The sequence below is a fragment of the Trichechus manatus genome, unplaced genomic scaffold (assembly GCF_000243295.1).
Source record: "Trichechus manatus latirostris isolate Lorelei unplaced genomic scaffold, TriManLat1.0 scaffold00083, whole genome shotgun sequence".
NCBI lineage: Eukaryota > Metazoa > Chordata > Mammalia > Sirenia > Trichechidae > Trichechus > Trichechus manatus.
In genome coordinates, this window is record NW_004444019.1 from 2,909,399 (window position 1) to 2,936,880 (window position 27,482).

General features: G+C 37.2%; 1 protein-coding gene across 1 annotated transcript in view; it reads right to left on the minus strand.

Annotated features, from left to right (window-relative positions):
• Window positions 1-27,482, minus strand: part of EYS (eyes shut homolog) — a 1,981,143-nt gene that overhangs the window by 1,357,778 nt on the left and 595,883 nt on the right. Inside the window, 1 exon segment of the mRNA XM_012556965.2 lies at window positions 25,787-25,908. Coding sequence (XP_012412419.2) covers window positions 25,787-25,908 — 122 coding nt within the window.

Genomic DNA, 27,482 nt, shown 5'->3' on the forward strand with positions numbered 1-27,482 from the left:
CTGCTTGGTGGTGTGATGTCAAGAGCCTGGTGTAGGTAGGCAGGATGCAGTGGGGAGATTGTTATGTGTGGAGCTAAGATAGATATGGGAGAGAGGAGAGAGGAACAGGAGCCAAAAACATACAAACAAACAAAAAAGAATGCTAGCGGAGCTTTCCATTAGACTGATGAGAGACTATGAAATGGAGAAAAACAGAAGGGGAAGAAGAAGAAAAGAACAGAATGAATAAATAAAAATAAGAAAGGTTAAAGAACCACAAAGTTCCCAGGGATCCCACAGGGCAGCTATAAGATCTGGGGAAGTCGCTCTCAGGTGTTGCAGTACAGCCTGGCTAGAAGGCATAGAGGTATACAATGCCAGGTATTCAGGGAACAGAAAGAGAAGGAAGATATAGAGAGACAAGAAACTGAGCAATGAAGAAAGACAAAAAGGGAAAAAGAGGGAAAAGAAAACAAAACCAATTAAAAAATAAAAAATAACAAGAAAGTCCCCCAAAAAAAACAGGAAAAAAAAAAAAAACAACAAAAAAAGAAATGCACTCAGGGATCCGTCTGCATGTCTGTGCAAGCTGGTGGGAAGTCTCCTTGCCATGCAGCACCGCCTGGCCAGAAATGGCTCCCAACTCAAGAAAAGGAAAAGAAAACTAACAAATGAACAAAAGCCGCAGGATCCCACCAGTGCAGCAGCCCACACTGGGAAGCAGCTCCACACTGGAACGGAGCTCCACAGCCCCTCAGGAAGAAGCGAAGATGGCGCATGGAGCCAGGTATTTGAGTGAAAGGAGGGGGAGGTGGTGAGAGGTAAGGAAGAAATCAAAAGAAGCAGAAAAAAAGCAACACTAGCAGCCAACAAACGGCACTCAGAGAGCTAGCTAGTGAGAGCTGGTGTTTCTCGGACAAGAGACTGTGTCCGCGGGAAGTAGAGGGGGCTGAGTGTGGGTGAAGAAGGGTAGGGAGTAAGAAAGCGTATATCACAAATTATTAGAGCTCTGCAGCCCCTCAGGAAGAAGCAAAGATGGCACACAGAGCCAGGTATTTGAGCGAAAGGAGGGGGAGGTGGTGAGAGGTAAGGAAGAAATCGAAAGAAGTGGAAAAAAGCAACACCAGCAGCCAACAAATGGCACTCAGAGAGCCGGCCCGTTCAGGTGTGTGGAATCCAAACAGCAGGTGTTTCCCGGACAAGAGATTGTGGCTGCGGGAAGCAGAGCAGTCTGAGTGGGGGTGAAGAAGGGTGGGGGGTGGGAAAGCATATATGGCAAATTACTGGTTGTTTTGTCTCCCGCTGGACCCTCCATGAGGCTGCTTTCTTGTACCCCGTTTGCTGGTCTCTGATAAGAGTTCAAGATGGCGGATCCGTGCTGCGTTAGCTGGTAGGGGACCTCTGCATGAATCTCTCCTCACTCTCTGTTCTCTGTCAGTTTTCTCACTCCATTTGGTGCTTGGCTGAGTTGTTTATCTCTTCATTTTATGTTTTAGGGTTTCAAGATTGTTGTATTCTCTGTTCGGCTTAGTTTTTCAGATCTTTGCTGTGGAGGGACAGGGTGGTGCTTCTGCCTAGAGCTCCATTTTGCTGGAACTAATTAGCCCATTCTTTAAATGGCAACTTTAGGAAGCCACTGTTGTTGTTAGGTGCTTTCGAGTCACTTCTGACTCATAGCGACCCTATGTACAACAGAATGAAACACTGCCTGATCCTGCATCATCCTCACAATCATTGTTATGCTTGAGTTCATTGTTGCAGCCAGTGTCCATCCCTCTCGTTGAGGGTCTTCTCCTTTTCACTGAAGCCACTAGACTGAGGAATATTGGTCTTTGGGGCCATTCTTCAATACTTTGTAGCATTTGAACACAAGGGCATTAGGCACCTGGCACAAGGCCTCTGTATTTAGTAACCTGAAGTGGTAGAGACTGCAACAAAGTAGAGAACTGTCTAAAGCAGGTAGAGGATATTCAGCTCCAGGTAATTATCTGTATTAGAATCTGGCATGGTGTTACCAGATTTCCTGGTTATTCAAAGAAGATGAAAATCCTGATTCTTATATAAACGCTTCCTGTTATTAAATGTTGAAAGGTTAAGTCCTTAAATGGGAACCAAATTATTAGACTTTCGAGGAGAAATTCAGCTGTTACATTTTCACATAAGCCATGTTTTTTATGTCACTTCTAGTCATTTTGGAGTCTAGACTAATTATTCCATTGGATTGCTTATCTTTTAAAGGAAGAGATAGGTGGTTAAACTATCAATTGAAAACTAAAGATATGTGGCAATATTTTCTATAATCATTTTGTGAAGCAGGACAGACTGGTTATTTATGACTTGATAGTAAGATTCAAAATGACTTGTTTTTATTGTTTTTTCCTACTTTTATAAACTGTGTAAGTGGCACTATTAATTTTGCAATCAGATTTAAAAATATTATTAAAGAGTTATTTACAGAAATTGAAAAATGGTTGCTCAGCACTCTGTATAGTGATCAGTTTTGTATATAAGAAAAACAAGATAATGGGAGTTATTTGGAAAAAAAAAATTAGCTAGCTATAGACTCTTGTCAGAAGAGACATGCTTTTAAATTGGAAATTAATGTTTTCTTATAAACTTATTTATGATGGATTTATAAGATGTTCCACACAATAAAGAAATCCAAACTACCTCCATGTCTTATTATATAGCCCAGGGTCTATTTTCCTTGTGAACTTCTTTTTCTGATGTAATTCAGGATTTATTCTTATCTCTTTATCACTACTATTGTAGTAGAAAAGTTTCTTATAGCAGAAATAAAAGTTTCTTTCCTGGCTTACGAAAATTTTAGACTTGCAAGAATTTCTTGATATTCTGCCTCCCTTTAACAAACAAGCTGCAAATAAACACTTTAAAAATTCAGGGGATCTATGAGCTCTTTCTCAGGTCAGAAAATGAACACATCTTGGGTTTTCTCCTTGACTTCACATATATTAATTTTCTGGTATAGTCTTTTGCATGTGTATGACAAGAATTATCTCATATTTTATGAATATGCAAATACATAACAAGCCTTATTAATAGAGCCAGTAGGTTGCAATTGAACTGAGGCATCGCAGATCATCACTGAGTACAAAAACAGATGGCCTCTGAAGACAACCTTTGTCAAAACATTGCCAGGAGCATGTGTAAAGGGCTTAAACCATACAAATGTTATGACTTTGCTTAAAGCTGGAATTTCTCCTCTTCAATCTGTCTGTTAATTGCATAAACACTAAGAAGTAGCAAATTATTTGGGGATCTGACTAATTAAGTCTATCAATGAGAACTTCAGACACTGGCCTCTCTTGTTAAGTGGCCATTCTAGAGGATGGGAGAGATGTCCTCTTCGTTTCATTCTCTCTCTTCATGCTTTTCTGCTCTCCTCCATAATCTAAGCAGTCCTAAAAGAGTTTGCCCTAAAACAATTTTATCTTCTTTTATCTAAATTAAGTCAAACACTCTAAGGCAGGTATAAAAATAAATACACTTTTTTTTTAAAAAAAAGACAAGAATTCACAATAGACAAATATACTGATTGATACATAAACTTCTCTAAAATAAGATTGAATTAGGGTTGCAAGATAAATGATCGGATGTTCAGTGAACATTGAATTTGAATCAAAAAAAAGAAATACTATACACACACACACACGAGTATACTCACACAAATGCATGCATGTGCTCACATACATGAACACAGATAGTATAAGTATGTTCCACAAAATATTTGGCATCCAGTATTTTTATTTGCTAAATATGGCAACCTTAAATTGACTGTAACTCCAAATCAAGTGTAGAGCCATTGTCAATCTGGGTTCAAAGAACTTAATAAAAACTAGCTGTAGAAGTGTGTTCTAATCTCTCTTGCTCAATTGTCCAGCAGCCTATTTTTGGCTTTTTCTGCCTATCACATTTTCTAGAAGCTAGTTATGTTTTATGATGTAACTCTTCATACTCATATCCTGTCTACTTTGATTGAGGTGAAGTTTTGATTTGCCATTATTGCCGTATAGACTCTATATCAGATAGCTTTCTTTAATCTGTTTATTATATTTTCCCAAGATTCAAGTAAATAAAGAGTTTTGCTAGCCTAAACTCCCACTTACCAGGTGATGAAAGCCAATCTTAATTTCCAATGTGAGAAAAGAATAACTTCATTTAAACAGCAAATAGAGAAACAAGAAAATGTCATACATCTAAGGTTCCAAGCTTATTATGTAAGATAATCTTATTCCATTTTCTGGGTGTCATCTATCTTTTCTTATACAACTCCCCATATCATATGGCAAAGGAACACATACATATGTGTACTTAAAAAAAAAAGGGTTTTTTACAACAATTTATTATATAAACATACACTCATTATTCAAAGGAAGGAGAAAAGAAATTAAGTACAAAATAAATTCACTTTATTTCAAAATATTAGACTTTGCCTTGAGTTTAAGAAAGATACTTTAAACTGTATATTTTAAATGCTGTCCTATGTAAATACATATTTTTTTTGCATTTACTAATATTTCATGGTGTTTCCTGCAATGTTTCACAAATGTGTATGTAGTAATTACAACAACACTTACTATAGTCTTTAGTTTTGATTTGCATGATTTAGGGTCTTTATTCATCTAATTATGTCCTCTTACAGGCAACTAGAAGGGCCAGATTGCACTTGGGACACTGAAAATGCTTTTGCACAGTGTATTCCTTTGCAATTTTCAGTTGCCCATTTTAAATTTTTGTTAGGCTTAATTAAAATTAATTTATTTTAAAAATTGTATTCAGTTTTTCTCAGAATGCAAAAATATATACCAGGCCAAAATGTTAGTACAATTTCTGATTCATCAAAGATCTAAGAAAAATATTGGGTGGGCAAAGGGCAGAAATCTGTTGATTAAACCTAATTTAATTAGCAAATTTTAAGAAAAAAACTGGTTGGCTCTCTTTGTTCAGCAGAACACAGTAATCTCAAACTCCCAAAGTATAATTAGTACTGCCTGGTAATCTACATCCTTAGAAAAAGGTTTTCAAAAGCTTTGGGTTTTTTGATACTTGATTATCAGTATGAGTTCCCACTAGTGCCAAAGAAGCTAAGAGACAGTTATTTTTCTCTCATGATTTTTCCTTGTTAAATTTAGTTTTTATTGAACTAAAATTCTTGGTTAATTATTAGTTTATTAACATTTATTTGTAATGGATTATAATACAATATCTTAGAAACATTTCCTATTGTTAAAAGCATCATTCATTCTTGTAAACAGTGCATTTAGAAAAAAACATGTTAAATGCCAAATATTGAGAAATTTTATTCTTTAAAATTTAAATTATTTTAAATAGTATGTCTATATAACAATAAAAAAATAGCTAGAGAATGATCTTGAAACACATGCCTGTTTAGTTCTGTCCCTATGTAGTTTAAAGATAATGGTGAGGGAAGGTAATCAAAATTATTTGTGAATCTGAGGGCATCTTATTCCAGAATTATGAAGGGACACTTTTAATCTCTTCTTAAATTAATTAGAGAGACAGAGACCATTTGATTTGTATTTTTATTTATCAAGTATGCTTTCATTGTGTATCTTCTGTAAGTATAATAATGTTGTGTGCCGTCAAGTCTATCCTGACTCATAGCAACACTGTAGAACAGAGTAGAATTGCCCCATAGATTTTCCCAGGCTATACTCTTTATGGGAGCAGAGTCCCTTGTCTTTTCTCCTGCTGAGCGCCTGGTAGTTTCAAACCGCCTACCTACCTTTTCGATTACCAGCCAAGCACTTTAACCTTTGCTCCACCAGAGATAGTAGCAACTGTTATTGACAGGTTAGTGTGTGCCAGGCATTGAGCTAGGGATCTTATGTAGAGTATCTCATTTTATTTTTTATAGATAACCTCTAGGAAGATACTGCTTTTCCTGTTTTTTAGAAACTGAAACTGAGGTACAGAAAGGTCAAGTTACCTTGCTAGGAAGTAGAAGAGCCAGGATTTGGACCGAAGTCTATGACATCCATGTAACCCTTACCTGCTGCACTGATATTCTTGTATAATTCATATATATATTGTTTTTATATTTTAATGATTAATATTTAAAATAAATTATTATAATTTATAAAAAATCAGTATTAATTGGAACAAAGTGCTATTTCTATTTCTTTACTAAATGCGAGTACATAAAATCTAGTTCTTTAGACTCATAGGCCATAACTGAGGAGTTCACCATTCATGTTACTACAGAGTAGATAGAAAATATAACTGGAATTTTAATTGTTGAATTTATACATTCTTATTACATGAAGTGGCACCCTAGTGGCACAATGGTTAAGAGTTTGGCTGCTAACCAAAATGCAGGGAGTTCGAATCCACCAGCCACTCCTTGGAAATCCTATGGGGCAGTTCTACCCTGTCCTATAGGGTCACTATGAGTTAGAATCGACTCGAGGGTAACGGGTTTTTTTTTTTTTTGGTTTACTACATGAAGTGATGATGAATATCTTATAACTGTAATTATTCATTTCTAATTCAATTAATTACATTAGACTTTCTAGCACTTAATAAGTGATCAATAAAATATTATTATAGAGGTCAATTTGTGATTTACAAGGTAATCTCTACAGCAGCAATGGTATATTCCTGCTGTTGTTAGGTGTCATTAAGTTGATTTCAACTCATAGCAGCCCTATGTGACAGAATAGAATGGCTCCACAGGGTTTTCTAGGTCGTATAATCTTTACAGGAGCAGATTGCCAGGACTTTCTCCAGCAGAGCCTCTTGGTGGATTCAAACTGCCAAACTTTCAGTTAGTAGCTGAATGCTTAACTGCTGTACCACCAGGGCTCCTTTTGGCATATACCTAGTCACAGTCACCATTTATATTTACGAGCTCCATGACAATCAGTGCTAACCCAGAAGTCTGAAGATGTGACTAAATATTTCTCAACCTAGGAATCCAGCTAACCCCTACAAATCAGTTTATATTGGACACATGTTAAATTCTAATTCCTAATCTGATTTATAATCTATCAGTCTGAAATATATGAAACCACAGATATTAGACTGTTTTTGACCTACTTTAGCATCCACTTGCAATAAGGAAACTTTGTAAGTGAGATTTTAGGTCCCATTTATTTCTATTGCCAGAAAGTCCTAAGGACACTATGTAAATGTTAATATCTAAGGATTTATTATTATTATTACTACTATTATCATTATCAATGTACAATTCATTTCTATTCTTTGCCTCTTCTCCAAGGATACCCTTACCCACCCATATTCAAGGAGTATCTGAGCATAAAAATGGTCCTTTGGTCTTTGGGCTGGAAGGAAAGCAATTATGTTCTATAGGGGACTCAACACATTACCTTGACACTTGTCCTCACTAAATACTTCTTGTATTTAATTTTTAATTTGTATAAATAAATTTTTATACCATCATGTCATGGATAAGTTCTTGGATTGAAGCCATTCTTTTGATATACCTTCCAGTTATCTGAAGGATGAGAATTCGACTTCTAAACTCTGTGGACAGGCGATAAATTACTGCTTTGACAGTTGTGGGACAGCAACCATCCATCTGCAATGTACTTTTGAATATGTCCTCTTAAACTCTTCTGATCCAATGCCACAATCATGAATTCTGAACTTTCTCTTATTGTCTATTGCTAGGATCTTCCTTAAATTCCCAATCCATTCCACAAGTGCTTCTTATGCTTTATAATGTAGCTATTTCTGATTATGCCCATTTTTCACTGACCAAGCATAATTACTATATAATGGTCTAAAATGCATTAGGCTCCACTTACAGAGGAGAGGTCACAGCCCCTTTCCACTCCCAATATCAATATCAGGCAGGTGGATACCCTGATCCAAATAGTAAAGTAGTTTGAGTCTCTAACTATTTGGCTACAGCTGTTTCAGTTATCGTAGTCATTAAAAACCAAAACCAAACCCATTGCCGTCAAGTCAGTTCTACCTATAGGGTAGAGTAGAACTGCACCATAGAGTTTCCAAGGAGTGCCTGGTGGATTCGAACTGCCGACCTTTTGGTTAGCAGACACAGCTGTTAACCACTATGCCACCAGGGTTTCCATAGTAATCATTAGGTTCTCATTTAATATATTTGGCAGGCTCTCCATCCTACCAACGAGGAAAGTTGCCAAGTTGATAACACTAAGAATTATTTTCCATTACTATCTTTCTTTCTATTTCAGAAGTCAATTTCTGCTCTAGTAACCTGCTTATAAATCTAGGGACCAATGTCCCTCACCTCATTGCCAGTCCTAAGTCTGGAGCTCTGGAAACTGCCTTTACACAGTAGAAACTTGTGTCTGTGATTGCACTCAGGTTCTGTCAGTCTCTATTACTACACTTCTACTAACTAGTACCCCTCTACAGCCTGGTTCTCTTCCAAGCTTTAGCAAGACCCTTTGAACAACTGTTCTAAGCCTTGTGCTAGACTGCTTGTGGCATCAAGGGTCCAGTTTACTTTGTGGATATATGGTACCTGAAGTTCCTACTCAGAATCATGGAGGAAAATCCCAGCTGGATATTAAGAAGTTGGCATCACACTCGATTTCCGTGTACCCTATGACGCATCAAATCATAATTTAAAAGATATTGTATATCCTGGGAAAAAAAAAAAATCCCTAAAGCTCAATTATGTCCAATAGCTTTTCAAGTCAGTCCTCAACAATGTCGCTTAATGTGTCTACCTATGGGTTCCTTCCACACCTTTATGACTAGGACTGCCGTAATTGCTCACCAAAACTAGCTGAGGATAGCACTTTTTTTTCATAAAAATTTCCCACCTGAGAGAGAAAAAAGGTTCAGCGTCCTAATACTCTATCTTGAATCTAAATTCTGCTCTTTTTAATGCCCTTGTATTACCGAGGAACAAGACAAAGTCTTCTTTTGTCTGCTTTTTGTTTTTTGTAGATAAAATTACGCTTTAAATAAACCAAAAAAAAAAAAAAAAAAACATGTTGCCGTCAAGTTGATTCCGACTCATAGCGACACCATAGGACGGAGCAGAACTGCCCAATAGGGTTTCCAAGGAGTGGTTGGTGGACTGGGAACCGCTGACCTTTTGGTGAGCAGCCAAACTCTTAACCACTGCACCACCAGGGCACTGCCAAAGCTTTATATAAAGACCTCAAATTCATCTGCTGGTGTTATCCTGTGACTTTCCCTTGCCAATGCTCATTCCTGTATATTCAGGATCCCCAACTCTCCTGAGCACTTTAAGCCTTGGGAAATGAGATCCTGTAACTTTTTTTCTCTTCCTGAAATGAAATAGTTCCAGTAGTTCTGGGCGAGCCCATGAGCAGAATGTGAAAGTATCATTGCAGGGCTTTCCTCCTCTTGAGGATTCTGCTTTCTGTCTCCTCCTGAACAGCCTCCACAGAATTAGAAACGCATAAGACCTGGAGTGGCAGCACGTTCCTTTACCTGAACGACTGATGACTCTCCAGCAGATCAGGCTGCCCTGGCCTTTTTCTCAGAGGGTTGTTAAAACAGAGGGCATTATTAATTCTTCTGGTGTCTGTCGCTGTTTCCAAACATCGAAAACTGTCTCCAAATCCAAAAGCCGTTGCCGTGGAGTCGATTCTGACTCATGGCAACCCTATAGGACAGAGTAGAACTGCCCCATAAGGTTTCTAAAGCTGTAACCTTTAAAGAAGCAAACTACCACATCTTTCTCCCATGGAGCGGCTGGTAAAGTTTGAACTACTGACCTTTCTGTTAGCAGCCCAGTACTTAAGCGTTGCACCACCAGGGCTCCTTAAACTATCTCCAACTAATTGTTTTTCTGTATTATCCTCAATGCCATTTGTGCTAAAATAAAAATCTTAGTATGTATTTTCTTTTCAAAAACCCATCAAGGTCTTCCAATTGCCCTTAGAGTGAAGTTTTTTTTTTTTTTTTTTTTTTTAAATGTTGCCCTACAGGCTTTGAAGATCAAACCCTTGTGCATCTCTCGAGTCCATTTTGTCTTTAAATTCCTCTCACACTCATTGATACAACCACCCTGGATTCTTGTCATTTCCTTGCATGTCGTTTTCTGCTGCACAGTTTTGTACATCCTGTTTCTTTTCTTTGGAATGCTTTTTCACTTCAGTAACTCCTGTTTATCTTACCAGTTTCAGCATAAATTCTATATAGACTGGAGAATCTTCCTGAATTTCCAACTAGGCAAACTTCCTTTTCATCCTCTTGCATTACTGTTTTAAATATTTATCACACCTGCTATTTGATGTATTTTTTTTCCCAACAGACCATAAGCTCCCAAAAGGCCAGGAGGTCTAGTCGATGATGCTATCTCTTGCCTAGCACTTTACCTAGTTCATAGTCATCAGTAATGAATTGTTTTAAATGGATTTAACCCATGAGTCAACTAGAGCTCATCACCTCCTTAATGCCGAATAAACAGAAAAACAAGTTGCCCTTGAGTTGATTGTGACTTACGGTGTGGTGGATTAATTACTCTGTGTGTGGCCTTTATAGCCATGGTCTTGTAACTCCCACCCAGGTGACTGTGTGATAGAGTAATTGTGGCCTACCAAAGGGATTGGTCAATTTTGCCCTAGAAGAGAGCCAATTCCAGAGCAAAGAGGAGAGCCCACTACCACCAAAGCAGGAGAGGCCCGCAGCAGAAACCGGCAGCAGAGACCCACAGGAGACAGAGCAATGGGCTTCCCGCTCAAGGAGCGAGAAAGCTGAGTGCGTTTGGGCAGAAACTGAGGGCCAGGGAGAAGTCTACACCTGACCCATTAATTTGGGTCTTGCCAGCCTCCAAAACCTTGTAAGCCATTTCCTTTATATGGTCTGTGAGTTCTGTGAGACGTAAGAAATTAGGGAACACAAAGACAGGAGGGAGAGTACTGAGGCAAGAGGGAGTAGCTGATGTTAGAGATGGAGAGGAACAGCACCTTGGAAAAGTTAGATATTTGGGACATCTTTAACCTCTGATCATAAGAACCAGTTTTGTGCTGATCCTTATAAAAGAAATTCTTCGTTTACATGGTGACCTCTATATGTCAGAGTACAACTTCAGTCCATGGGGTTTTCATTGGCTGATTTTCAGATGTACATTGCCAGGCCTTTCTTCTGAGGCACCTCTGAATAGACTCAACCCTCCAACCTTTTGGTTAGCAGCTGAGCATGTTAACCGTTTGCACTACCCTGGGATTAATGCCGAATACAACTATGTGTCTGAAAGTTCCCAAGACTTTGATAAGACCATGGATACAGGTTGCTCAGAGGTCAGTCTTGGCAGATATGTTTGTTGGATCCACAGGTTATGAAACATATTTTAAATGTCTCTAAATGGGATAACCTATTCATCCCATTATACATCATTCCTTATTATACCTGGACCAATCTTCCCATTTTAATTATTTATCTGAACTCCATAGGCATTGGATTTTAGGATACATAATCTAGATTGCAAGTTCTATGATAGCAGAAGCATGTTAGCTACTGTCTTTAAAAGTACCTAATACTAACTCTAAAGTTATTTTATGAGTGAATAAATGGAAGACATACAAGCTCCTAGAGTTTGCCTGAATTTCTCCTAATTATATAAGAGGGAAGAAAGACACTGGAGCCAGAAATCTTGATCAATCTAAATCGAACAATTTTAGTTCCCATTTTCAGTGCCAATAAGAACCTGTCAGTCTCCACCTATTACAACTTCAAGCCCTAACTATCTTCTGATGCTTTGTAAAGAAATAAAAGAGAAGATACTCTCCAAATCTAAGTATCATCTTTTTCACAATGTTTGAGCAGTTTTCAAGATATGATACTGAATTGCCAAGCCTGATTAATTTTCTGAATAGGCCTTTGATCATCACAGTTGTGGTCATTTTACTTCTAGTCACACGGTTCTGCCTCTTGCTTTAGGAAATGTAAGAGTCCAGAGAACCATAAGTTAACTTACATTAGTCAGAATACTTTTGGTTGCATGTTATAGAATCCCACCTGGAAATAAACTCACATAAAAGAGTACTATATTGTTTAATAGAATCAAAGAGAAAAACTCAGGGAGGGCAGAATGAAAAAGGCATCACAAACAGCTGGAACTAAAGTATCCATGAGGCCAGGGTGCACTTTCTCCCTATTTTTTGCCTGTTGTTGTCTCCCCGCTCATTTTTTTCCTTCTGAACAATGATTTCCTCCACATGAGAAGAAAGATTAGGACCAAGGATAAGGAACCCTGGTGGTATAATTGTTCAGTGCTTGGCTGCTAACCAAAAGAGTTCGAACCCACCAGCCTCTCCTCAGGAGAAATGACCTGGATATCTGCTTCCATAGAGATGACAGCCTAGGCAACCACATGGGATATTCTATTCTGTCCTATAAGGTTGCTATGAGTTGGAGTTAACTCCACAGCACACAACAATAACAAACGTGCACAGCCCTGAAAGTGAGGACCTCTTTCAATTTTGTGCCCTAGGCTCCTTGCTTGTCACAGCTAGTTGCGCCCTGAAAAACATGATTGAGCTCTTCCAAGTCTCATCTCCTACAGATTTTGTCACAAAAAAGGTGACTCACTTTTTCTGCCCTTAATTCAAGTTTTAAAAGTCCTGCAGAGAAACTCAGAATGGAAAACCAACTTGGGTCAGGTGCTCACCCTAGGATAAACCAATCTAGGTGGAATGAAAACTATGATCCAATTAAGTCTGTCCAGAGAAACATGCTATATAATAAAAAGGTTACTTCCTACTAAAGTTACATAGATGGGGTGAAAAGAGGGGAGTATAAAAGAGAAGGAAAGGGTGCAGTACACAAAATAAGAACAGAAAAAGTGTTAAAATTATAATTATTTTTAAAATGGGTAGATGCCCATTTTCTGTCAATTGTTATATTCACAAAAGCTTAGATTCTAAAGTTTACTTTTAGAATCCCAGTTCTTTTCAATTTCCTGCAGCCCTAATTATTTTGGGGATGAGACTCCTATACTTGAATGTTGGTCTCTGTGGCTGGATTTTATCACTTTGTCTCGAGTTCCCAGGACTACTGTAACACAAATACCACAAGTGCCTGGCTTTAAAGAACAGACATTTATTTTCTCACAAATCTGGAGGCTAACATCCAAATCAGGGTCTTTGCTGTGTATATTCCTGCTGTTAGCCTCTCTCTCCTAGATTCTGGGGTCTGCTGACAATCATTGATTCTCCCCTGTGTGTGTGTCTCTGTGTCCATTCTGGTCTTTTTCTAACTCTGAAGTGATTAGACTTAGGATCCACCCTATACTTGTATGACTTGAATTGATTGATTGATTAGATTACATTATAGGAAGTGATTACATTAAATGTCAGGTCATTATATTACATTATATTTGATTACATTATGGGAGGTATTTCACTGTACTCTAGGCAAACTAATCTAATCACATGTAATTACTCCATGACAACAACTAGACTAATGTTTGGCCAAACCACCCAGAACCAAATCCTAGCCAAGTTGACACATAAAACTAACCATCACACATCTGTTAACAGACCTTTCTGTTAACTGTCTTGCCCTTCCTACATCTCTCAGAGCAGGTTTCCAGCACAGATTAGCATCTGCTGGGTGCTTAGTGCTCCATATGGACCGCTTATGAACATAAACTATCACCATGGCTGCGCCCCCTCCATAAACCCCAGAGAAAATGAACAACCCAGTATCTAAACTATGACTCTGCATCTGAATCCTCTGTTGTGAATTAAAAAAAAAAAAAAATCAGTTACTCAGATCTCACCTTCTATTTACTTATTGAGAATATTCTGGGGTGAGACCAAAATATGTGTGCATTTTTAAGAACAGCACAGGTAATTCTGATATATTGTGGAATCTCTGAAACATTGATTTGCTCTTGGAATTCTTAGCTCCCCTAGTTTTGTGAGTTCTGTGGGGAATTGACCTCTAGCTATGACAGTTTCAAAGGTATAGCTGGTCTAAGACAAAAAGGGCATCTTGAGACAAGCATTTGACCTGCAGGCTAGCCCTAACTCTACTATGTGTTACTGTGTGACCATGAGTAATCCACCTCCCCTCAATGCACTTTGTTTTTATTTCTCTCTAAAATATATCTTCCATGATTGTAAAAATGGCATGGAGAAGGCGTCTGACCTCTTCTAACTTCACAAGAAATGAAACCAAACCTGTTGCCACTGAGTCAATTCCAACTCACAGTGATCCTATGGGACACAGTAGAGCTGCCCCATGGGATTTCTAGGAGCAGCTGGTGGATTTGAACTGCCAACATTTTGGTTAGCAGCCGATCTCTTAACCACTGCACACCAGGGCTCCAACTTCACAAGAGGGAAGAAGAATCAAAATTAATAGACATGTCTCCTCTCTCTGCCATCTTTACCAATTCCGACACAAACCATCCCTCCCATGGGATTTTCTGTTTCTCTTCTGGGTTCAAAAATTCATTGCAATGGCCACATAGAACTCACAGACAATACTCACAATTATGGGGTTTATTAGGGAAGTAATAGGTTACAACTCAAGTTCAGGGACACTTAGGATACAGTTCTTCCATCAGGACAGCCTCTTCTCAGCAGTGCTCAAAGTCACGCCTCTCTCTGGCTCCTCAACCTCTGCCCTGCTAGGGCAGGTGTTACAAAGTACTCTTTTAGCTCTGCCAATAAATGCCCTGAGGCACCCTACTCCTCCAGCATTGCTCTTGCCTGAATGTACTCATTTTTCTTGCTCACTTGTTCTGTGGGCCTGGAAGCTCCCTGCGCCGTCTCCTGCTGGTCTCACCTGCCACTGTTTCTCTGCCACCTCTTCTCGCCGTCTTCAGTGTTAAACAGCTCTCTCTCTTGCTCTCCTGGTTTCAGGATCTCCTCATCACAGGGATCCCAGGTCCAAAGGATGCGCTCCACTCCTGGCCCTTCTTCCTTGGTGGTGGTGAGATCCTCCCTCTGCTCTAGAATTGGCTCTCTTTTAAGCCTAGTGGGATGGCAAAACTGACCAATCCCCTTGGTGGGCCACAGTTACCTTATATGCACAAGTAATTGGGTGGGAGTTACAACACCATGGAGACAAAGGCCACATAAAGGTGATCCACTGCACCACAGTGATATACGAGTGAACTACAGGAGGAGTCCTGGAAAGGCATACCCCAGAACAAAATAAGGTCTGTATTTTCTAATAAGCAACTATCACTTGATTATAAATATTTTTTTAAATGACAGGATCAATAATAATATTCTTAACAGATTGTGCTTGGCTGCTAACAACAGGTTCATGGTTCAAACCCAATGAGCAGTGCCATGGAAGAAAGTCCTGGTGATCTGCTTCTGTATAGATTACAGCCAAGAAAACCTTACAGGGCTCAGTTCTACTCTGCAACTCACAGGGTCCCCATGAGTTGGAATCAACTCCATGGCAACTAACAACAACATATCTTATTTCTATATTTAAAATGCCCTTATACTGTCCACACTTCTATCCATACCTTTTTTGAGATTTTGTTTAAGGCTTTTTTTAAGTACGGAGGGCAAATATTTAGTTTTAGTCTTTTAAGCACAGAAGTTAAACCAAACCTGTTGCTGTCAAGTTCAATTCATAGTGACCCTATACGATAGAGTACAACAGCCCCATAGGGTTTCCAAGGCTGTAATCCTTACAGGAGCAGACGCCGCATCTTTCTCCCACAGAGCAGTTGGTGAGTTCAAATTGCTAACCTTTTGGTTAGCAGCCGAGTGTTTAATTAACAACTGTGCCACCAGTGCTCCTTGCACAGCAGTTACATCAAGGGAAATACTTGTGCTCAGAGAGGGTGGGAAGGCCAGCAACTTAAATCAGGGGAACTGACCGAGAAGGCTGTGAGGCGGATAAGATTAAGGTGTAGTTAGCCAGAAATTGGCCAGATTAAAGGCTTGATGCCAAGAGAGAGAGAGATCAAGCTGAATGAAGTGTTTTGATTTTGGTCTATCAGATTCAGAGTATTTTAACAGAAATGTGGCAATCTCACAGCAAGCCTTAAAAGATGGCCCAAGAGCTCCAACCGCCTGGGAACATGAAAAACGAACACTATTAACAGCTGCCTAATCCCGGGAATCTCGGCAGGAGGACAGACTCTGAGTTTCTTACTCTGAGAAATTCTAAAACACAGGCACAGAATAGGTAAAGACCTGACCAATTCTTTCTTTTTATTCATTCCTTTCTCCCTCCTTTCCTCGCTCTCTCCCTCCCTCCGTCCCTTCCTCCATTCTCTCTCTCTCTCTTTCTTTCACAATCTAATTTGTGCCAGGCACTGTCCTATGTCATATTTGAGAATAAAAGGATAGTGAATAAGATACAATCATACTTGGAGAGTTCATGTTTAGTGGAGAACATTAATAATTAAACCACAATAAAATAATTTAAAAAGGGTTATTAAAAAAAATCAATACCGTTGCCGTAGAGTCGATCCCAACTCATAGTAACACATAGGATAGAGTAGAACTGCCCCATAGGGCTTCCAAGAAGGAGCTAGTGGATTCGAGCTCCCAACCTTTTGGTTAGCAGCCACACTCTGAACACTGTGCCACCAGTGCTCCAAAAAGGGTTATTAAAAACAAACAAAGAACATTGCTGTGGAGTCCATTCTGACTCATAGCTACCTTATAGGACAGAGTAGGACTGCCCCATAGGTTTTCTAAGGAGCACCTGGTGGATTTGAATTGCTGACCTTTTGGTTAGCAGTCATAGCTCTTAACCATTGTGACACTAGGGTTCCAAAAAAAAGAAGGGTTATATATCCTTATAATAGGTATCTTATATTTTCTTCAAAGTTTTTATGTGGAAATAGTATCTTATATTCTGCTATTTGGTTATAAGAAGTAAATATATTATTATTGAAATCCATGGGTTAGCAAATAAATTATTTTTTTAACAGAAAATGGACTGAATCACGGTTTACCTATAGCTCAGTTACATACACCAGAGTTACATACACCCTGACTTGGCACTTCAGCATAAGAGCTATAGCTCAACTCAGAGAAAAATGTCTTATTTTTACCACAATTAAATCATCATAGACATCATGATCATCATGATCAAACTTGGTATAGTTTTGTTAACTGTTTTGTATGTGGCAGATACTATGCTAAGCATTTTAGATGCAGTATCTCATTTAATCTTTATAACAATCCTACACGGTAGGTGTTACTAACATGTCCATTATTAACAATTTGCTGACCAAAGCTAGGAAAGGGTAAAGGACTTTCCAAAGGTAAAGATCGTCTTCTATTTTACATTCAGCCTTGTTTGCTTTAAAAGGCATGATACAAAACTTAACCTTACTATAATCTTGGAATAGTTTTGATGGCACAAAACAACAATGACACAATCAAGATGATGCCACAGGCCGATTTCCATGATTCTGAGCCAAGGTTCTTCATTAATTTAACAAAAAGAGGCTATTTGTGTGTGTGTATGTATATATGTATGTGTGTTGTTATGGTTTGAATTCTGTCACCCAAAAATATGTTATAACCACCGATATAGGGGTGAGAATTTATAATCTCATTTGGGACTTGATTTTTTTTGTTATGTTAACAAGACAGTATTAGTGTAGGGTGTGTCTTGAATCAATCTTTTCTGAGATATAAAAGAGATTAAACAAGCAAGCAAGCAACCAGAGACAGGGGAAGATAGGTGCCACACCACATGCAGATCACTAAGGAGCCAAGGAACAGAAGCTGAAGAGACAAAGATGTTCCTCCAGAGCCACAGAGAGATAAAGCCTTCCCCTAGAGCCGGCACCCTGAATTTAGACCTCTAGCCTCATAAACTGTGATAAAATAAATTTCTATTTGTTAAAGCCACCAACTTGAGGTATTTCTGTTATAGCAGCCCTACGTAACTAAGACATGTATATTAGCCAAAGCTCTCATTTCTCAGTGTTTGGCTAATATCGACAATGGAAATAGTATTCACATGCACACACATAAATTACCCAACAGAAATTCATACTACAAATTTGAGTTTGAATTGGCCTCCAGAACTTGATTTTGGAAAGCTTTCAATTTCTGTTTAACTCAGGATTATTAGGAAAAGGACTAAAGAACAAAGAAACACATATTCTCTTTCTTGTGTATGTACACACATGTGTGCACACACATGTATATACATATATTTTTACTCACACATACTGTCCACTCACTAATTCATAATTTCCTAGAATTTTCAATTTTGCTAAACTCCCCATAGACAAAATGGAGAGTTAGAATGAAATGGGGAGTTATAACATAATGGAGTTCTTTACTGACAAAGATGAAAGATCTACTATCCTTTAAAAGCTGTTCTTTTCAGTTAATAACAAATTGTTGAAGTCAACCTGTTCTTCTGAAGGAAAATTTGTTTTTTTTCCTTTCACAATCCTCTTAAACACAATATATGAACACAATATAACATTTTTAAAAGCAGTTTTAAATAGACTTACCCATTAAAAATGGCTCTGATCTAAATAGCAGAAAGAATGTTTTCCAGGAAAAAATGGAGTTATTATGTACTGTATATATAAATTAAATGCTCAAAAATAAATTATCAAGTCCAGAGATGAGTTTCAGTTCTAGTTATAGAAATATGACAAATAATAATATAAAATTATAATGTTTGCATTGAAATAAACTTAACTCTAATTTGTCTCATAATTCTTTGGAAAATGAATTCATTTCTCGATGTTCTTTGGCGAATATTGGCAATGAAAATAGTATTCAATCAGTTCTAAATCATTTTTTAAGCGAGACAATTTCTGGGAACTGTTCGTTTTTTATTAGAAAGTTTGAAAATGGAAAATTCCTGTCTGATCTGTTCTGTTCTCACAATATTTATGAAATTCAATACTGCTCCATAGATTTCTTAAACCTCATACTTCAGCCATCTGTAAACCTCACTTCTCAGTAATGAATCTTGGAATAAGAAAGAAGGGAAAATCAGTCTGAATTTCTAAAATACATCTCCCAACTCGAAAGCATTAAAGCTCATCTATTTCTTTACTCATGTGGCCCAACAAGCCTTTTCTCAGGTTTTATTTTATTTTGCATATAATCCTGACAAATTTGAATATCTATTTCCAGGCCATAAAAACAACAGTTTAAAATGGAAGAAATGGGGCTGCATCAGATAGACATACTAATTATGACCAAAATTGACAACTGACAGGAAACTATTGAAAAATTATACAGGTCAGCAGATGAATGAGCTTAAATTTTATATTAGTTTTAGATTAAACAGGGTAATCAATTCCATACTGTACTTTATTGTAGAGAGGATAGAAAACTGAAACCCATTACAATGAACCACAGACATAAATATAAGGTTAAATTATTCTCAATAATATTTGTAGTAAGGATCTGTTAATAAAAAGTAGTTATCTATGTAATAAAATGTTTTAGGCAAATTTTATTCTATATATTGAAAAATAGGCTACATAGAATGGCCATGAGCCAAGGACTCCACTTTGAGTTGCCTAATCACTACAATGCCTCTTTTAACAATGAGTTTGGTTGTCAGCTAACACATCAAGCTTTAGATTAAAATTTTGGCTATATAGGAGCCCTGGTGGCACAGTAGTTAAGAGTTCGGCTGCTAACCAAAAGGTCAGCAGTTTGAATCCACCAGCTACTCTTTGGAAATCCTATCGGGCAGTTCTACTCTGTCCTGTAGGGTCGCTATGAGTCAGAATTGACTTGACGGCTAACAAGTTTGTTGTTGTCTTTTTTGGTTTGATTCACTACTGAAGATGTTTCAACTAAATGATTTAATCAAGGGATTAACTGCAACTTTAGGATATTATTACATTGAATCACTTATTGATCTTTTTTTTTTTTAAGTTCTCTCAAAATATTTGAACCATTATACCCAGTCTCTAAGAAAAGCTACAATTTAATGCATAAGTTTTCTGATTACCAAATGTTGATACTTAGGGAGAGTGACACTTCACTGCATTATTACAGCCATGAAGAGAAAACATTATTTCCCTCAAAAAAGGATTGGAATGAAAAAGTTAGGTTGTATTTCCTTTGGCTTAAAGATGAAAGTACTGAAACAAATGGAAACATCCAAAAGAGAATAATAACACTTGTAAAAGAAGATACAATAAAACATGCTGCTAAAAACACAGATGGTATTACTTTAAAAATCTTAATTTTTCAAACCATCTTTATTTACTCTTTTGAGGACCCATGTTTTTAGTTATTAATACAAATGAAATAGCAAGCTCTGTGCTCCACTCCCAATATCATAGAACTTTAGAGCTAAAAAGTACCTTCTACGTTCCTAGTTCAGTTGTTCTCAAATAGAGGTACACATCAAAGTCACAAGCAATTATAAATAATCCAGATACCCGCATCTGCCTACTGAATCAGAATTTCAAGCATGTGCACTTTCAACTGCATCCCTCCACCTGTTCATTTTATTGATGGAAAATTGATAACCCAACTAACCCAAAACACCAAACCGACTGCCTTTGAGTTGATTCTGACTCACAGTGACTCTATATGACAGAGAACTTCCCCCACAGGATTTCCTAGGCTGTATATCTCTCCTGAAGCAGATTTCCAAGTCTTCTCTTCTGAGGAGTAGCTAGTGGGTTCAAACTGCTGACCTTCAGATTAGTAACCAAGCTCTTAAGCATTACACCACCAGGGGTCCTGATAACCCAACTAAAAATGCCAATAATAAATACTTGCTTAAGTATATTGCAGTACTTAAGTAAAATAGAAATCTGTATAGCCTTGAAAATAATAAAATAGAATCATATATATTGAACTCAAGTGAATATTCTAAAAAATCTTAGAGTTCAAACAGGTTGTGACTTTAGTAAATCAGAGAACAAATCCAGGTCAAACCAATCTTTAATTGCAATCTCTACTCTGTTAAGTTGCACTGAGTTTACAAGATATTTAACCTACCGTAGTAAAAAAAAAAATGAGTGTGGAAAAATTTATATTTTGAAGGTATAATATTTCAGACTATATTCTTTTGGACCCATAGACTTAAAAGCAATGTGAATACACAGCAAAGCAGAAGAAAAACAAAATTATACATAAAAACTAAGGCATTTGAGGCTTCATAAATTGTCACATCTCTATGTAACAAAGAAATTATTTAGGAAATAATTTGTGTGTAATCTTTTTTTGCTATAAAAATGGATTTTTTTTTCCATAAATCTATCAATGGTTAGTGAGACATTTTCTTTTTCCATTTGAGAATTCTGGTCCCCCAACCTCCTGACAGGAAGTCCAAGTCTCTGTATTAATTTCTTTTAAATGAGATTATAAAAATTTTTTATTGAGAAGAGAGGGCATGAAAGATATTAAGGCTTTCCTATTTGGACAGAGAACAGTTGGACTGATTTAACACCAGTGGAGGGTTTGTAATCCTAGAGACAGATTTGAACACAGAAGTTGTAGTGGTTCCAATTGGATGTCGAAGAGACAACAAGGACCTGACCACTATTTAGCTAAGCACCATGACCTTGGAGGGCAGAATGAGGAAGAAGTCCTGGGAGATAAATTTGGCAGGGAAGGATTAGAAGCATTCAGCAGATTGACCTATCTTTAAAAGGAGCATGGAGATGCCACAGTGGGATTTCAGTCTTAGTCAAAGTGAACTGCAGAGCACGGTTTCTTCTCTCATAATTCTGGATCAGGACACTCTCAGAGTTTACTTTATGATCTCAACACATGGAAAGGGGAAATTTCCAAATGATTGACAAACAGTTTTCAATGATCTGGTGAGTGAAAGTAAAAACAGTTTTATATTTCTTTAGAAAAATATATAAATCTGTGTTTTGTTTTTTTGGTTTTTGTTTGTTTTGTATCTGAGCGTTTGGGAGGAAACGTATATTGGTAGTACAACCAATACACATAATATGTATACATTGTTACATAGCTTTATATGAATGAAAAGATTATTCTCACCATGCTAGCTCTATTACACTACCAATTTTTTTTTTAATTTAAATTTTTGTTTCTCCTGCTGTTACCTGGTTAAGCATTCATTATTCATGTAAGATATCGAAGAAAATGAGAGAAGAATACTAGAATACTTTGTTTATACATATTTAAATAGTCACAAAGAAGTAGTTATTCTCAAATGTACATAAGAATGTTACAAGAGGAAAAAATCTTACTACACCCATTCTTAATGTTTGTATCTTTATTATGTGCTAAGCATTCAAAATTTCTTTTTTTTCTCCCATTGTTTCCTTAGGTTTACTTTAACAAAAAAGAAAGGAAGAAAAGTCATCGTTACAAAATACTTCTCATCTTTGCTTCAGAGTCTCCTGATTTTGTGCCTCTTAAACAAAACTCAGGAGCCCTGGTGGTACAGTGGTTAAGAGCTCGGCTGCTAACCATAAAGTCGGCAGCTTGAATCCACCAGGAGCTCCTTGGAAACCCTATGAGGCAGTTCTACTCTGTCCTGTCGGGTTGCTATGAGTCAGAATCAACTCGACAGCAACGGGTTTGGTTTTTCTGGGTATACCAAATTAACATTATAATGCTGCAACATAATCATAAAGATATGCAGCAAATTTGAAGACATTAATTTAAATCTATACCAATTCTAAGTTCAAAAAAACAGCAAGCCTATGTCAGTGGCATTGCTTTGTTTCATTTGGAAATTTCTATCCATACAACAAGCAGAGTGCTGTCCCTTTTGTCAAATGTCAGTGACTTATAGATTGAATAAAGCGATCTTTCCGGTTTTCAGGATTATTAAATATTTTGCAGATGAATCCCAATCCATGCTTTTCTATTTTTCTCCTCCAGTTCGAAGCCTTGAACATTTCATGGTTTGTCATTTACCAAGGAGTTGGTGACAGAAAGCAAATATGAAACTCAAACTGGACCTTGTTTATTTCAATTATTTATGTTATCTAAGTTAAGGAGTCCTATAACACAGTGGTTAAGGCAATCGGCCGCTAACTGAAAGATTGGTGGTTCAAAACAACCAGCTGCTCCTCAGGAGAAAGATGTGGCAGTCTGTTTCTGTAAAGATTTACAGCCTTCACCCTACAGTGCAGTTCTACCCTGTCCTACAGAGTCACTGTGAGTTGGAATCTACTCAAAGGCAGTGGGTTTGGTTTTTGTCTTATTCTAAGCTGGAGTCCCTTGGCTGCTAACTGAAATGTGGAGGTTCAAGTCCACCCAGAGAAAACTCAGAAGAAAGGCCTGGCATCTACTTCTGAAAAATCAGCCATTGAAAATCCTATGGGTTACAGTTCTACTCTGATACACATGGGGTCGCCATGAATCAGAAACAATCTGATGGCAACTGGTTTTATTTTTTGCTGACTTTATTTTAAAATTATGAGTTCCTGCTCTTCCGTCTAATTTAGCATCTTTGCAATGACCTTTTTATTGATTCAATTTATTATTATAAGATTTATTGTTTCTTCAATTCTATACTATTTATTCCTATGCAAAAATGCAATATTTAACATAATACCTAAAAGCCATAATATACTTTAAACATAACTTAGATTTTTAAGGAAACTGTTGTCTCCATTCTATCTTTTCTTGGATGGATATCATCAATCATTGATATTTCTATTCTTCTTGAAACTGATATACAAATTATGGTTAGGAGTTAGATACTAGTAGATAATAATATATATTTATAGCAATTATAAAATACGAAAATTTAGTTGGGTGAACTTTTGAAAATTTTACTTCTTTTTCAACACTGTTGCTTTCTGCCTTGTTTCTTTATCCTTACTATACCAATTTCTGGAAATAGGAGTAAAGGTTTTAAACTAAGTTAGTCTGAATAACTTCTTACTGGCAATTTATAAAATGGATATATAAGAGAAAACTAGACTTGGAAGTTCTAGTATTGGGAGTGGTACAGTCCCTAAAGTCACAGTCCCAGAGTTGTCCAATGACTGGCTTAATGCCACACAGCTAAGCTGTGGAAATGTTAGACCTGGAAGTAGAATCTTGTGATTATAGGCATGAAGTTCTTTCTACTATAATACACTCCTGTTATAGCTGAAGTTACAGCTGAAACCATAGGCTGACACATTATAGAAATTAGATGATCTACCTGCAAGTAAAAAGAACTCTGACTTAAGCTATATTAAACAATTGTCCATAAGTGATCTCACATAATTAGGTCAGAAATTAGGCAGGTCCCAGTCAGGAGTTCAACAAGTCAACAATTCATCAAGAACCAGTTTGCCTCTATTTCTCATCTCGGCAGCCTTCAGGTCACATCATCATTGGGCTGAATCTACCTCACCCATTCTCACTCCCCACTTCTTGGAGCCTGAGAATGACAACAGCTAATAAAATCCATTGAAAAACCAAACCTGTTGCCATGAAGTCAATTCAACTCATAGTGACCCTATAGGTCAGAGTAGAATTGCCCCATAGGGTTTCCAAGGAGCAGCTGATGGATTCAAACTGCAAACCTTTTGATTAACAGCTGCAGCACTTAACCATTGTGCTACCAGTGCTCCGCAACAGCTAATATATGCATAAAATCCAAACGTTAGAAGGTCTAGAAGAGGATACACCTACATCTTCCTTACATCTCGTGAGGGGGTGGGGAAACCTTTCCCCATAAAGAACTCCACTCTTGTCTCAGAGACCAGCACCGGGCCACGGGAGGAGCAGGACTAGCATAACTGACGTAGACAAATAACCTGGTAAGATACAGATATTAGAGTCAAGCAGCAGGATCACTACACATCCTTAAATGGTGGCTGAATCACCTGTGGACTGTTTTTGGTCATGGATATTCAAACGTTTATTATAATTATTCATTTAAGTGTCTGCCTTCCTTGCTTACATACTGGGAAAGAAACAATTTGCCATAAATTATCTTTTCATTGAACAAAAAAAGTCAGTACAAAAATAGTCAAAACAGGTTTTTCAAAGCTTGCTTTTCTAACTTCAAAGACTGTACAATCCCTTTGTGAAAATCAGTTCTGTTGTTGAAGAATAAACTATAAGCCTATACTAGTATTGTAGCATTAACTTGTGTTGTATGTCATTTATTTTCTGAAGCCAGACAGTGAATCCACCTTGAGGAGATTTTTTTTTTTAAGTCAGGCTTTCTGAGAAATGAGGAGCCTGAGGGGATCCCATTGATTTGCCAACTATGTCACAGTCCATTTAAGGCAGAATGGCACATGGTTTTGACAAAGGCGATGACAAATGGCTACGTACTGTAGGGACAGAACCAACACAGATAAATAAAGGAAATCATGGAAATATACAACATGAGACAGAAACTAAAATAAAATTTAAGATTATAAATGATCATCAACCTATGTGCATAAACAGTATCTAGACTTAAAGTAAGTGTCTATAAAACTAACATCAATTTTTAGAATAATTTCTGAAATTTTACACCAGTTCAATATTGCCAAGAATTGTGAATCCAAAGAAAGAACCACTTATTTTATAGCATTTATACTAACCTATACATAATAGTGAATATATTTTGGTACTAGTAAGTGGAGACCCTGGTGGCGTAGTAGTTAAGAGCTCTGGCTGCTAACCAAAATGTTGGCAGTTCAAATCCACCAGGCACTCCTTGGAAATCCTATGGAGCATTTCTACTCTGTCCTGTAGGGTTGCTATGAGTTAGAATTGACTCGATGGCACTGGTTTTTTTTTTTTAAATAAATTTAAAAAAAAGGTTGCCTGAGTTTCCATTTTCTAACTTTAAGAAGTATGCATATTACCTGATAGACATACACACTAATGTACAACACAGATAAAAGTTAACTAAATTTTAGGGATTAATTTATACTAGTCTGCAGTAAGGTGTATTAGTAATGCTAATGGATACTAACGAGGTGCAGATCTTTGCAGGTAGAATTGTGCTCACAGGCATTCAGGATACAATCATCAATATCCTGTTCACATTTCAATCCAGCATAGCCTGGGCTGCATAAGCAGGAGAAGCCATCAACCACTGAAAATGACAGAAAAGAGAAAACTCCTTAAAATTTGTTTTAACCATAGTACAGGTAATTTTTTTGAAGCAAACGTTACATGCAATAAATAGGTTATTTTTGTCCTCAATTCACTTTTCCTAGATTGTTTTAGGTTTAAGACACAAGAAGACAGCTGGTTGTAAAAGTTACGTGACAAGTTACATTAAAGGGCATAGTGACCCGAAAGGTGATATTGAAATAGGTAAGCCTTAGTTAAAAAAGAGATTTCACATTTCATCATAATCCTTTAAAAATAATGATCAGAATCTGTCCTCTGTTTTATTATTAATGGTGAAAAGACTGATGTCTTTAAAGCATCTAAAGGAAATGGTGACAGCAAGAATTGCAGTTGGACAGGCATGGATTTATGGTTGCTTCTCATCAGTCCCTGGGTTCTTCATTATCTCCAGATTTACCATGTAATCTACATGCCACTCTGCCTCTGAGCAAGTACCCACTATTACTCTCATTAAATGCTTTAGATCCTGTGTGATAATAGCTTTTTCAAAACACTGTAAGATATTTAGGCTGCTTCTAGATTCCTGCAGTCCTGCTTCTGTGCAGCACATGTAACTGGGACCTCTAAGGAGAACAAGGCAGAACACAGCCAACAGAAAGAGACAAGAGAGACACTCAAGGATTGGCAGCTCTTTAGGCAGCATTTTATTTCTGTTTTAACTTTTTCATCTAGCATCCTAGTTTTTAACATCTCTTATTGAATACAAATGGTTAATAAATATACAGGTATAATATACTTGTATATAAATTAATAAGATAAAATGGTGTCAATTGTTGCTTTACATATTCCATATGGTATTACGGATATTAACAAATTAGAAACAGTGTCATACAACAAGTAATTAAGCCATTGTGTGAGATCATCCATCATAGTTCCTTTTTTAAAAATACATTTATGACAATTTGTTTGACTACTAAGGAAAACTGGCAAGTCACAAACAACTAGAATCAAATTAAACTTCAGCACAGATGTAGGCATTATCTATACAGATAAGTGATATTTCTAAAGACAAAGAAATAAAGAAAGATAATTTTGAATTAACAAAGGGTCTTACAGACAGATTGTTGTTAAAAATAAAGCACGACTTCATCATCAAGAAATGTGCTTTCTCATAACAATGCAAAAACACCAGAATTGAAACTAGATAACTGGGAGCTCCTAAAAATCAAACACTTATGCTAATCCAGAGACTTCACCAAAAGATTTACGTACCCAACGACAGGACTCCAAAATACATAAAAGAAACTCTAACAGCATTGAAAAGAGAGATAGACAGCTCCACAACAGTAGCAGGAGACTTCAACACACCACTTTTGGTGAAAGACAGAACATCCAGAAAGAAGCTCAACAAAGAAATGGAAAAGCTAAATGCTACAATCAACCAACCTGATCTCATAGACATATGCCAAACATTCCACCCAATGGCAGGCAAGTATACCTCCTTTTCCAATGCACATGGAACATTCTCCAGAATAGACCACATATTAGGCCATAAAGCAAGCCTTAACAGAATCCAAAGCACTGAAATATTAC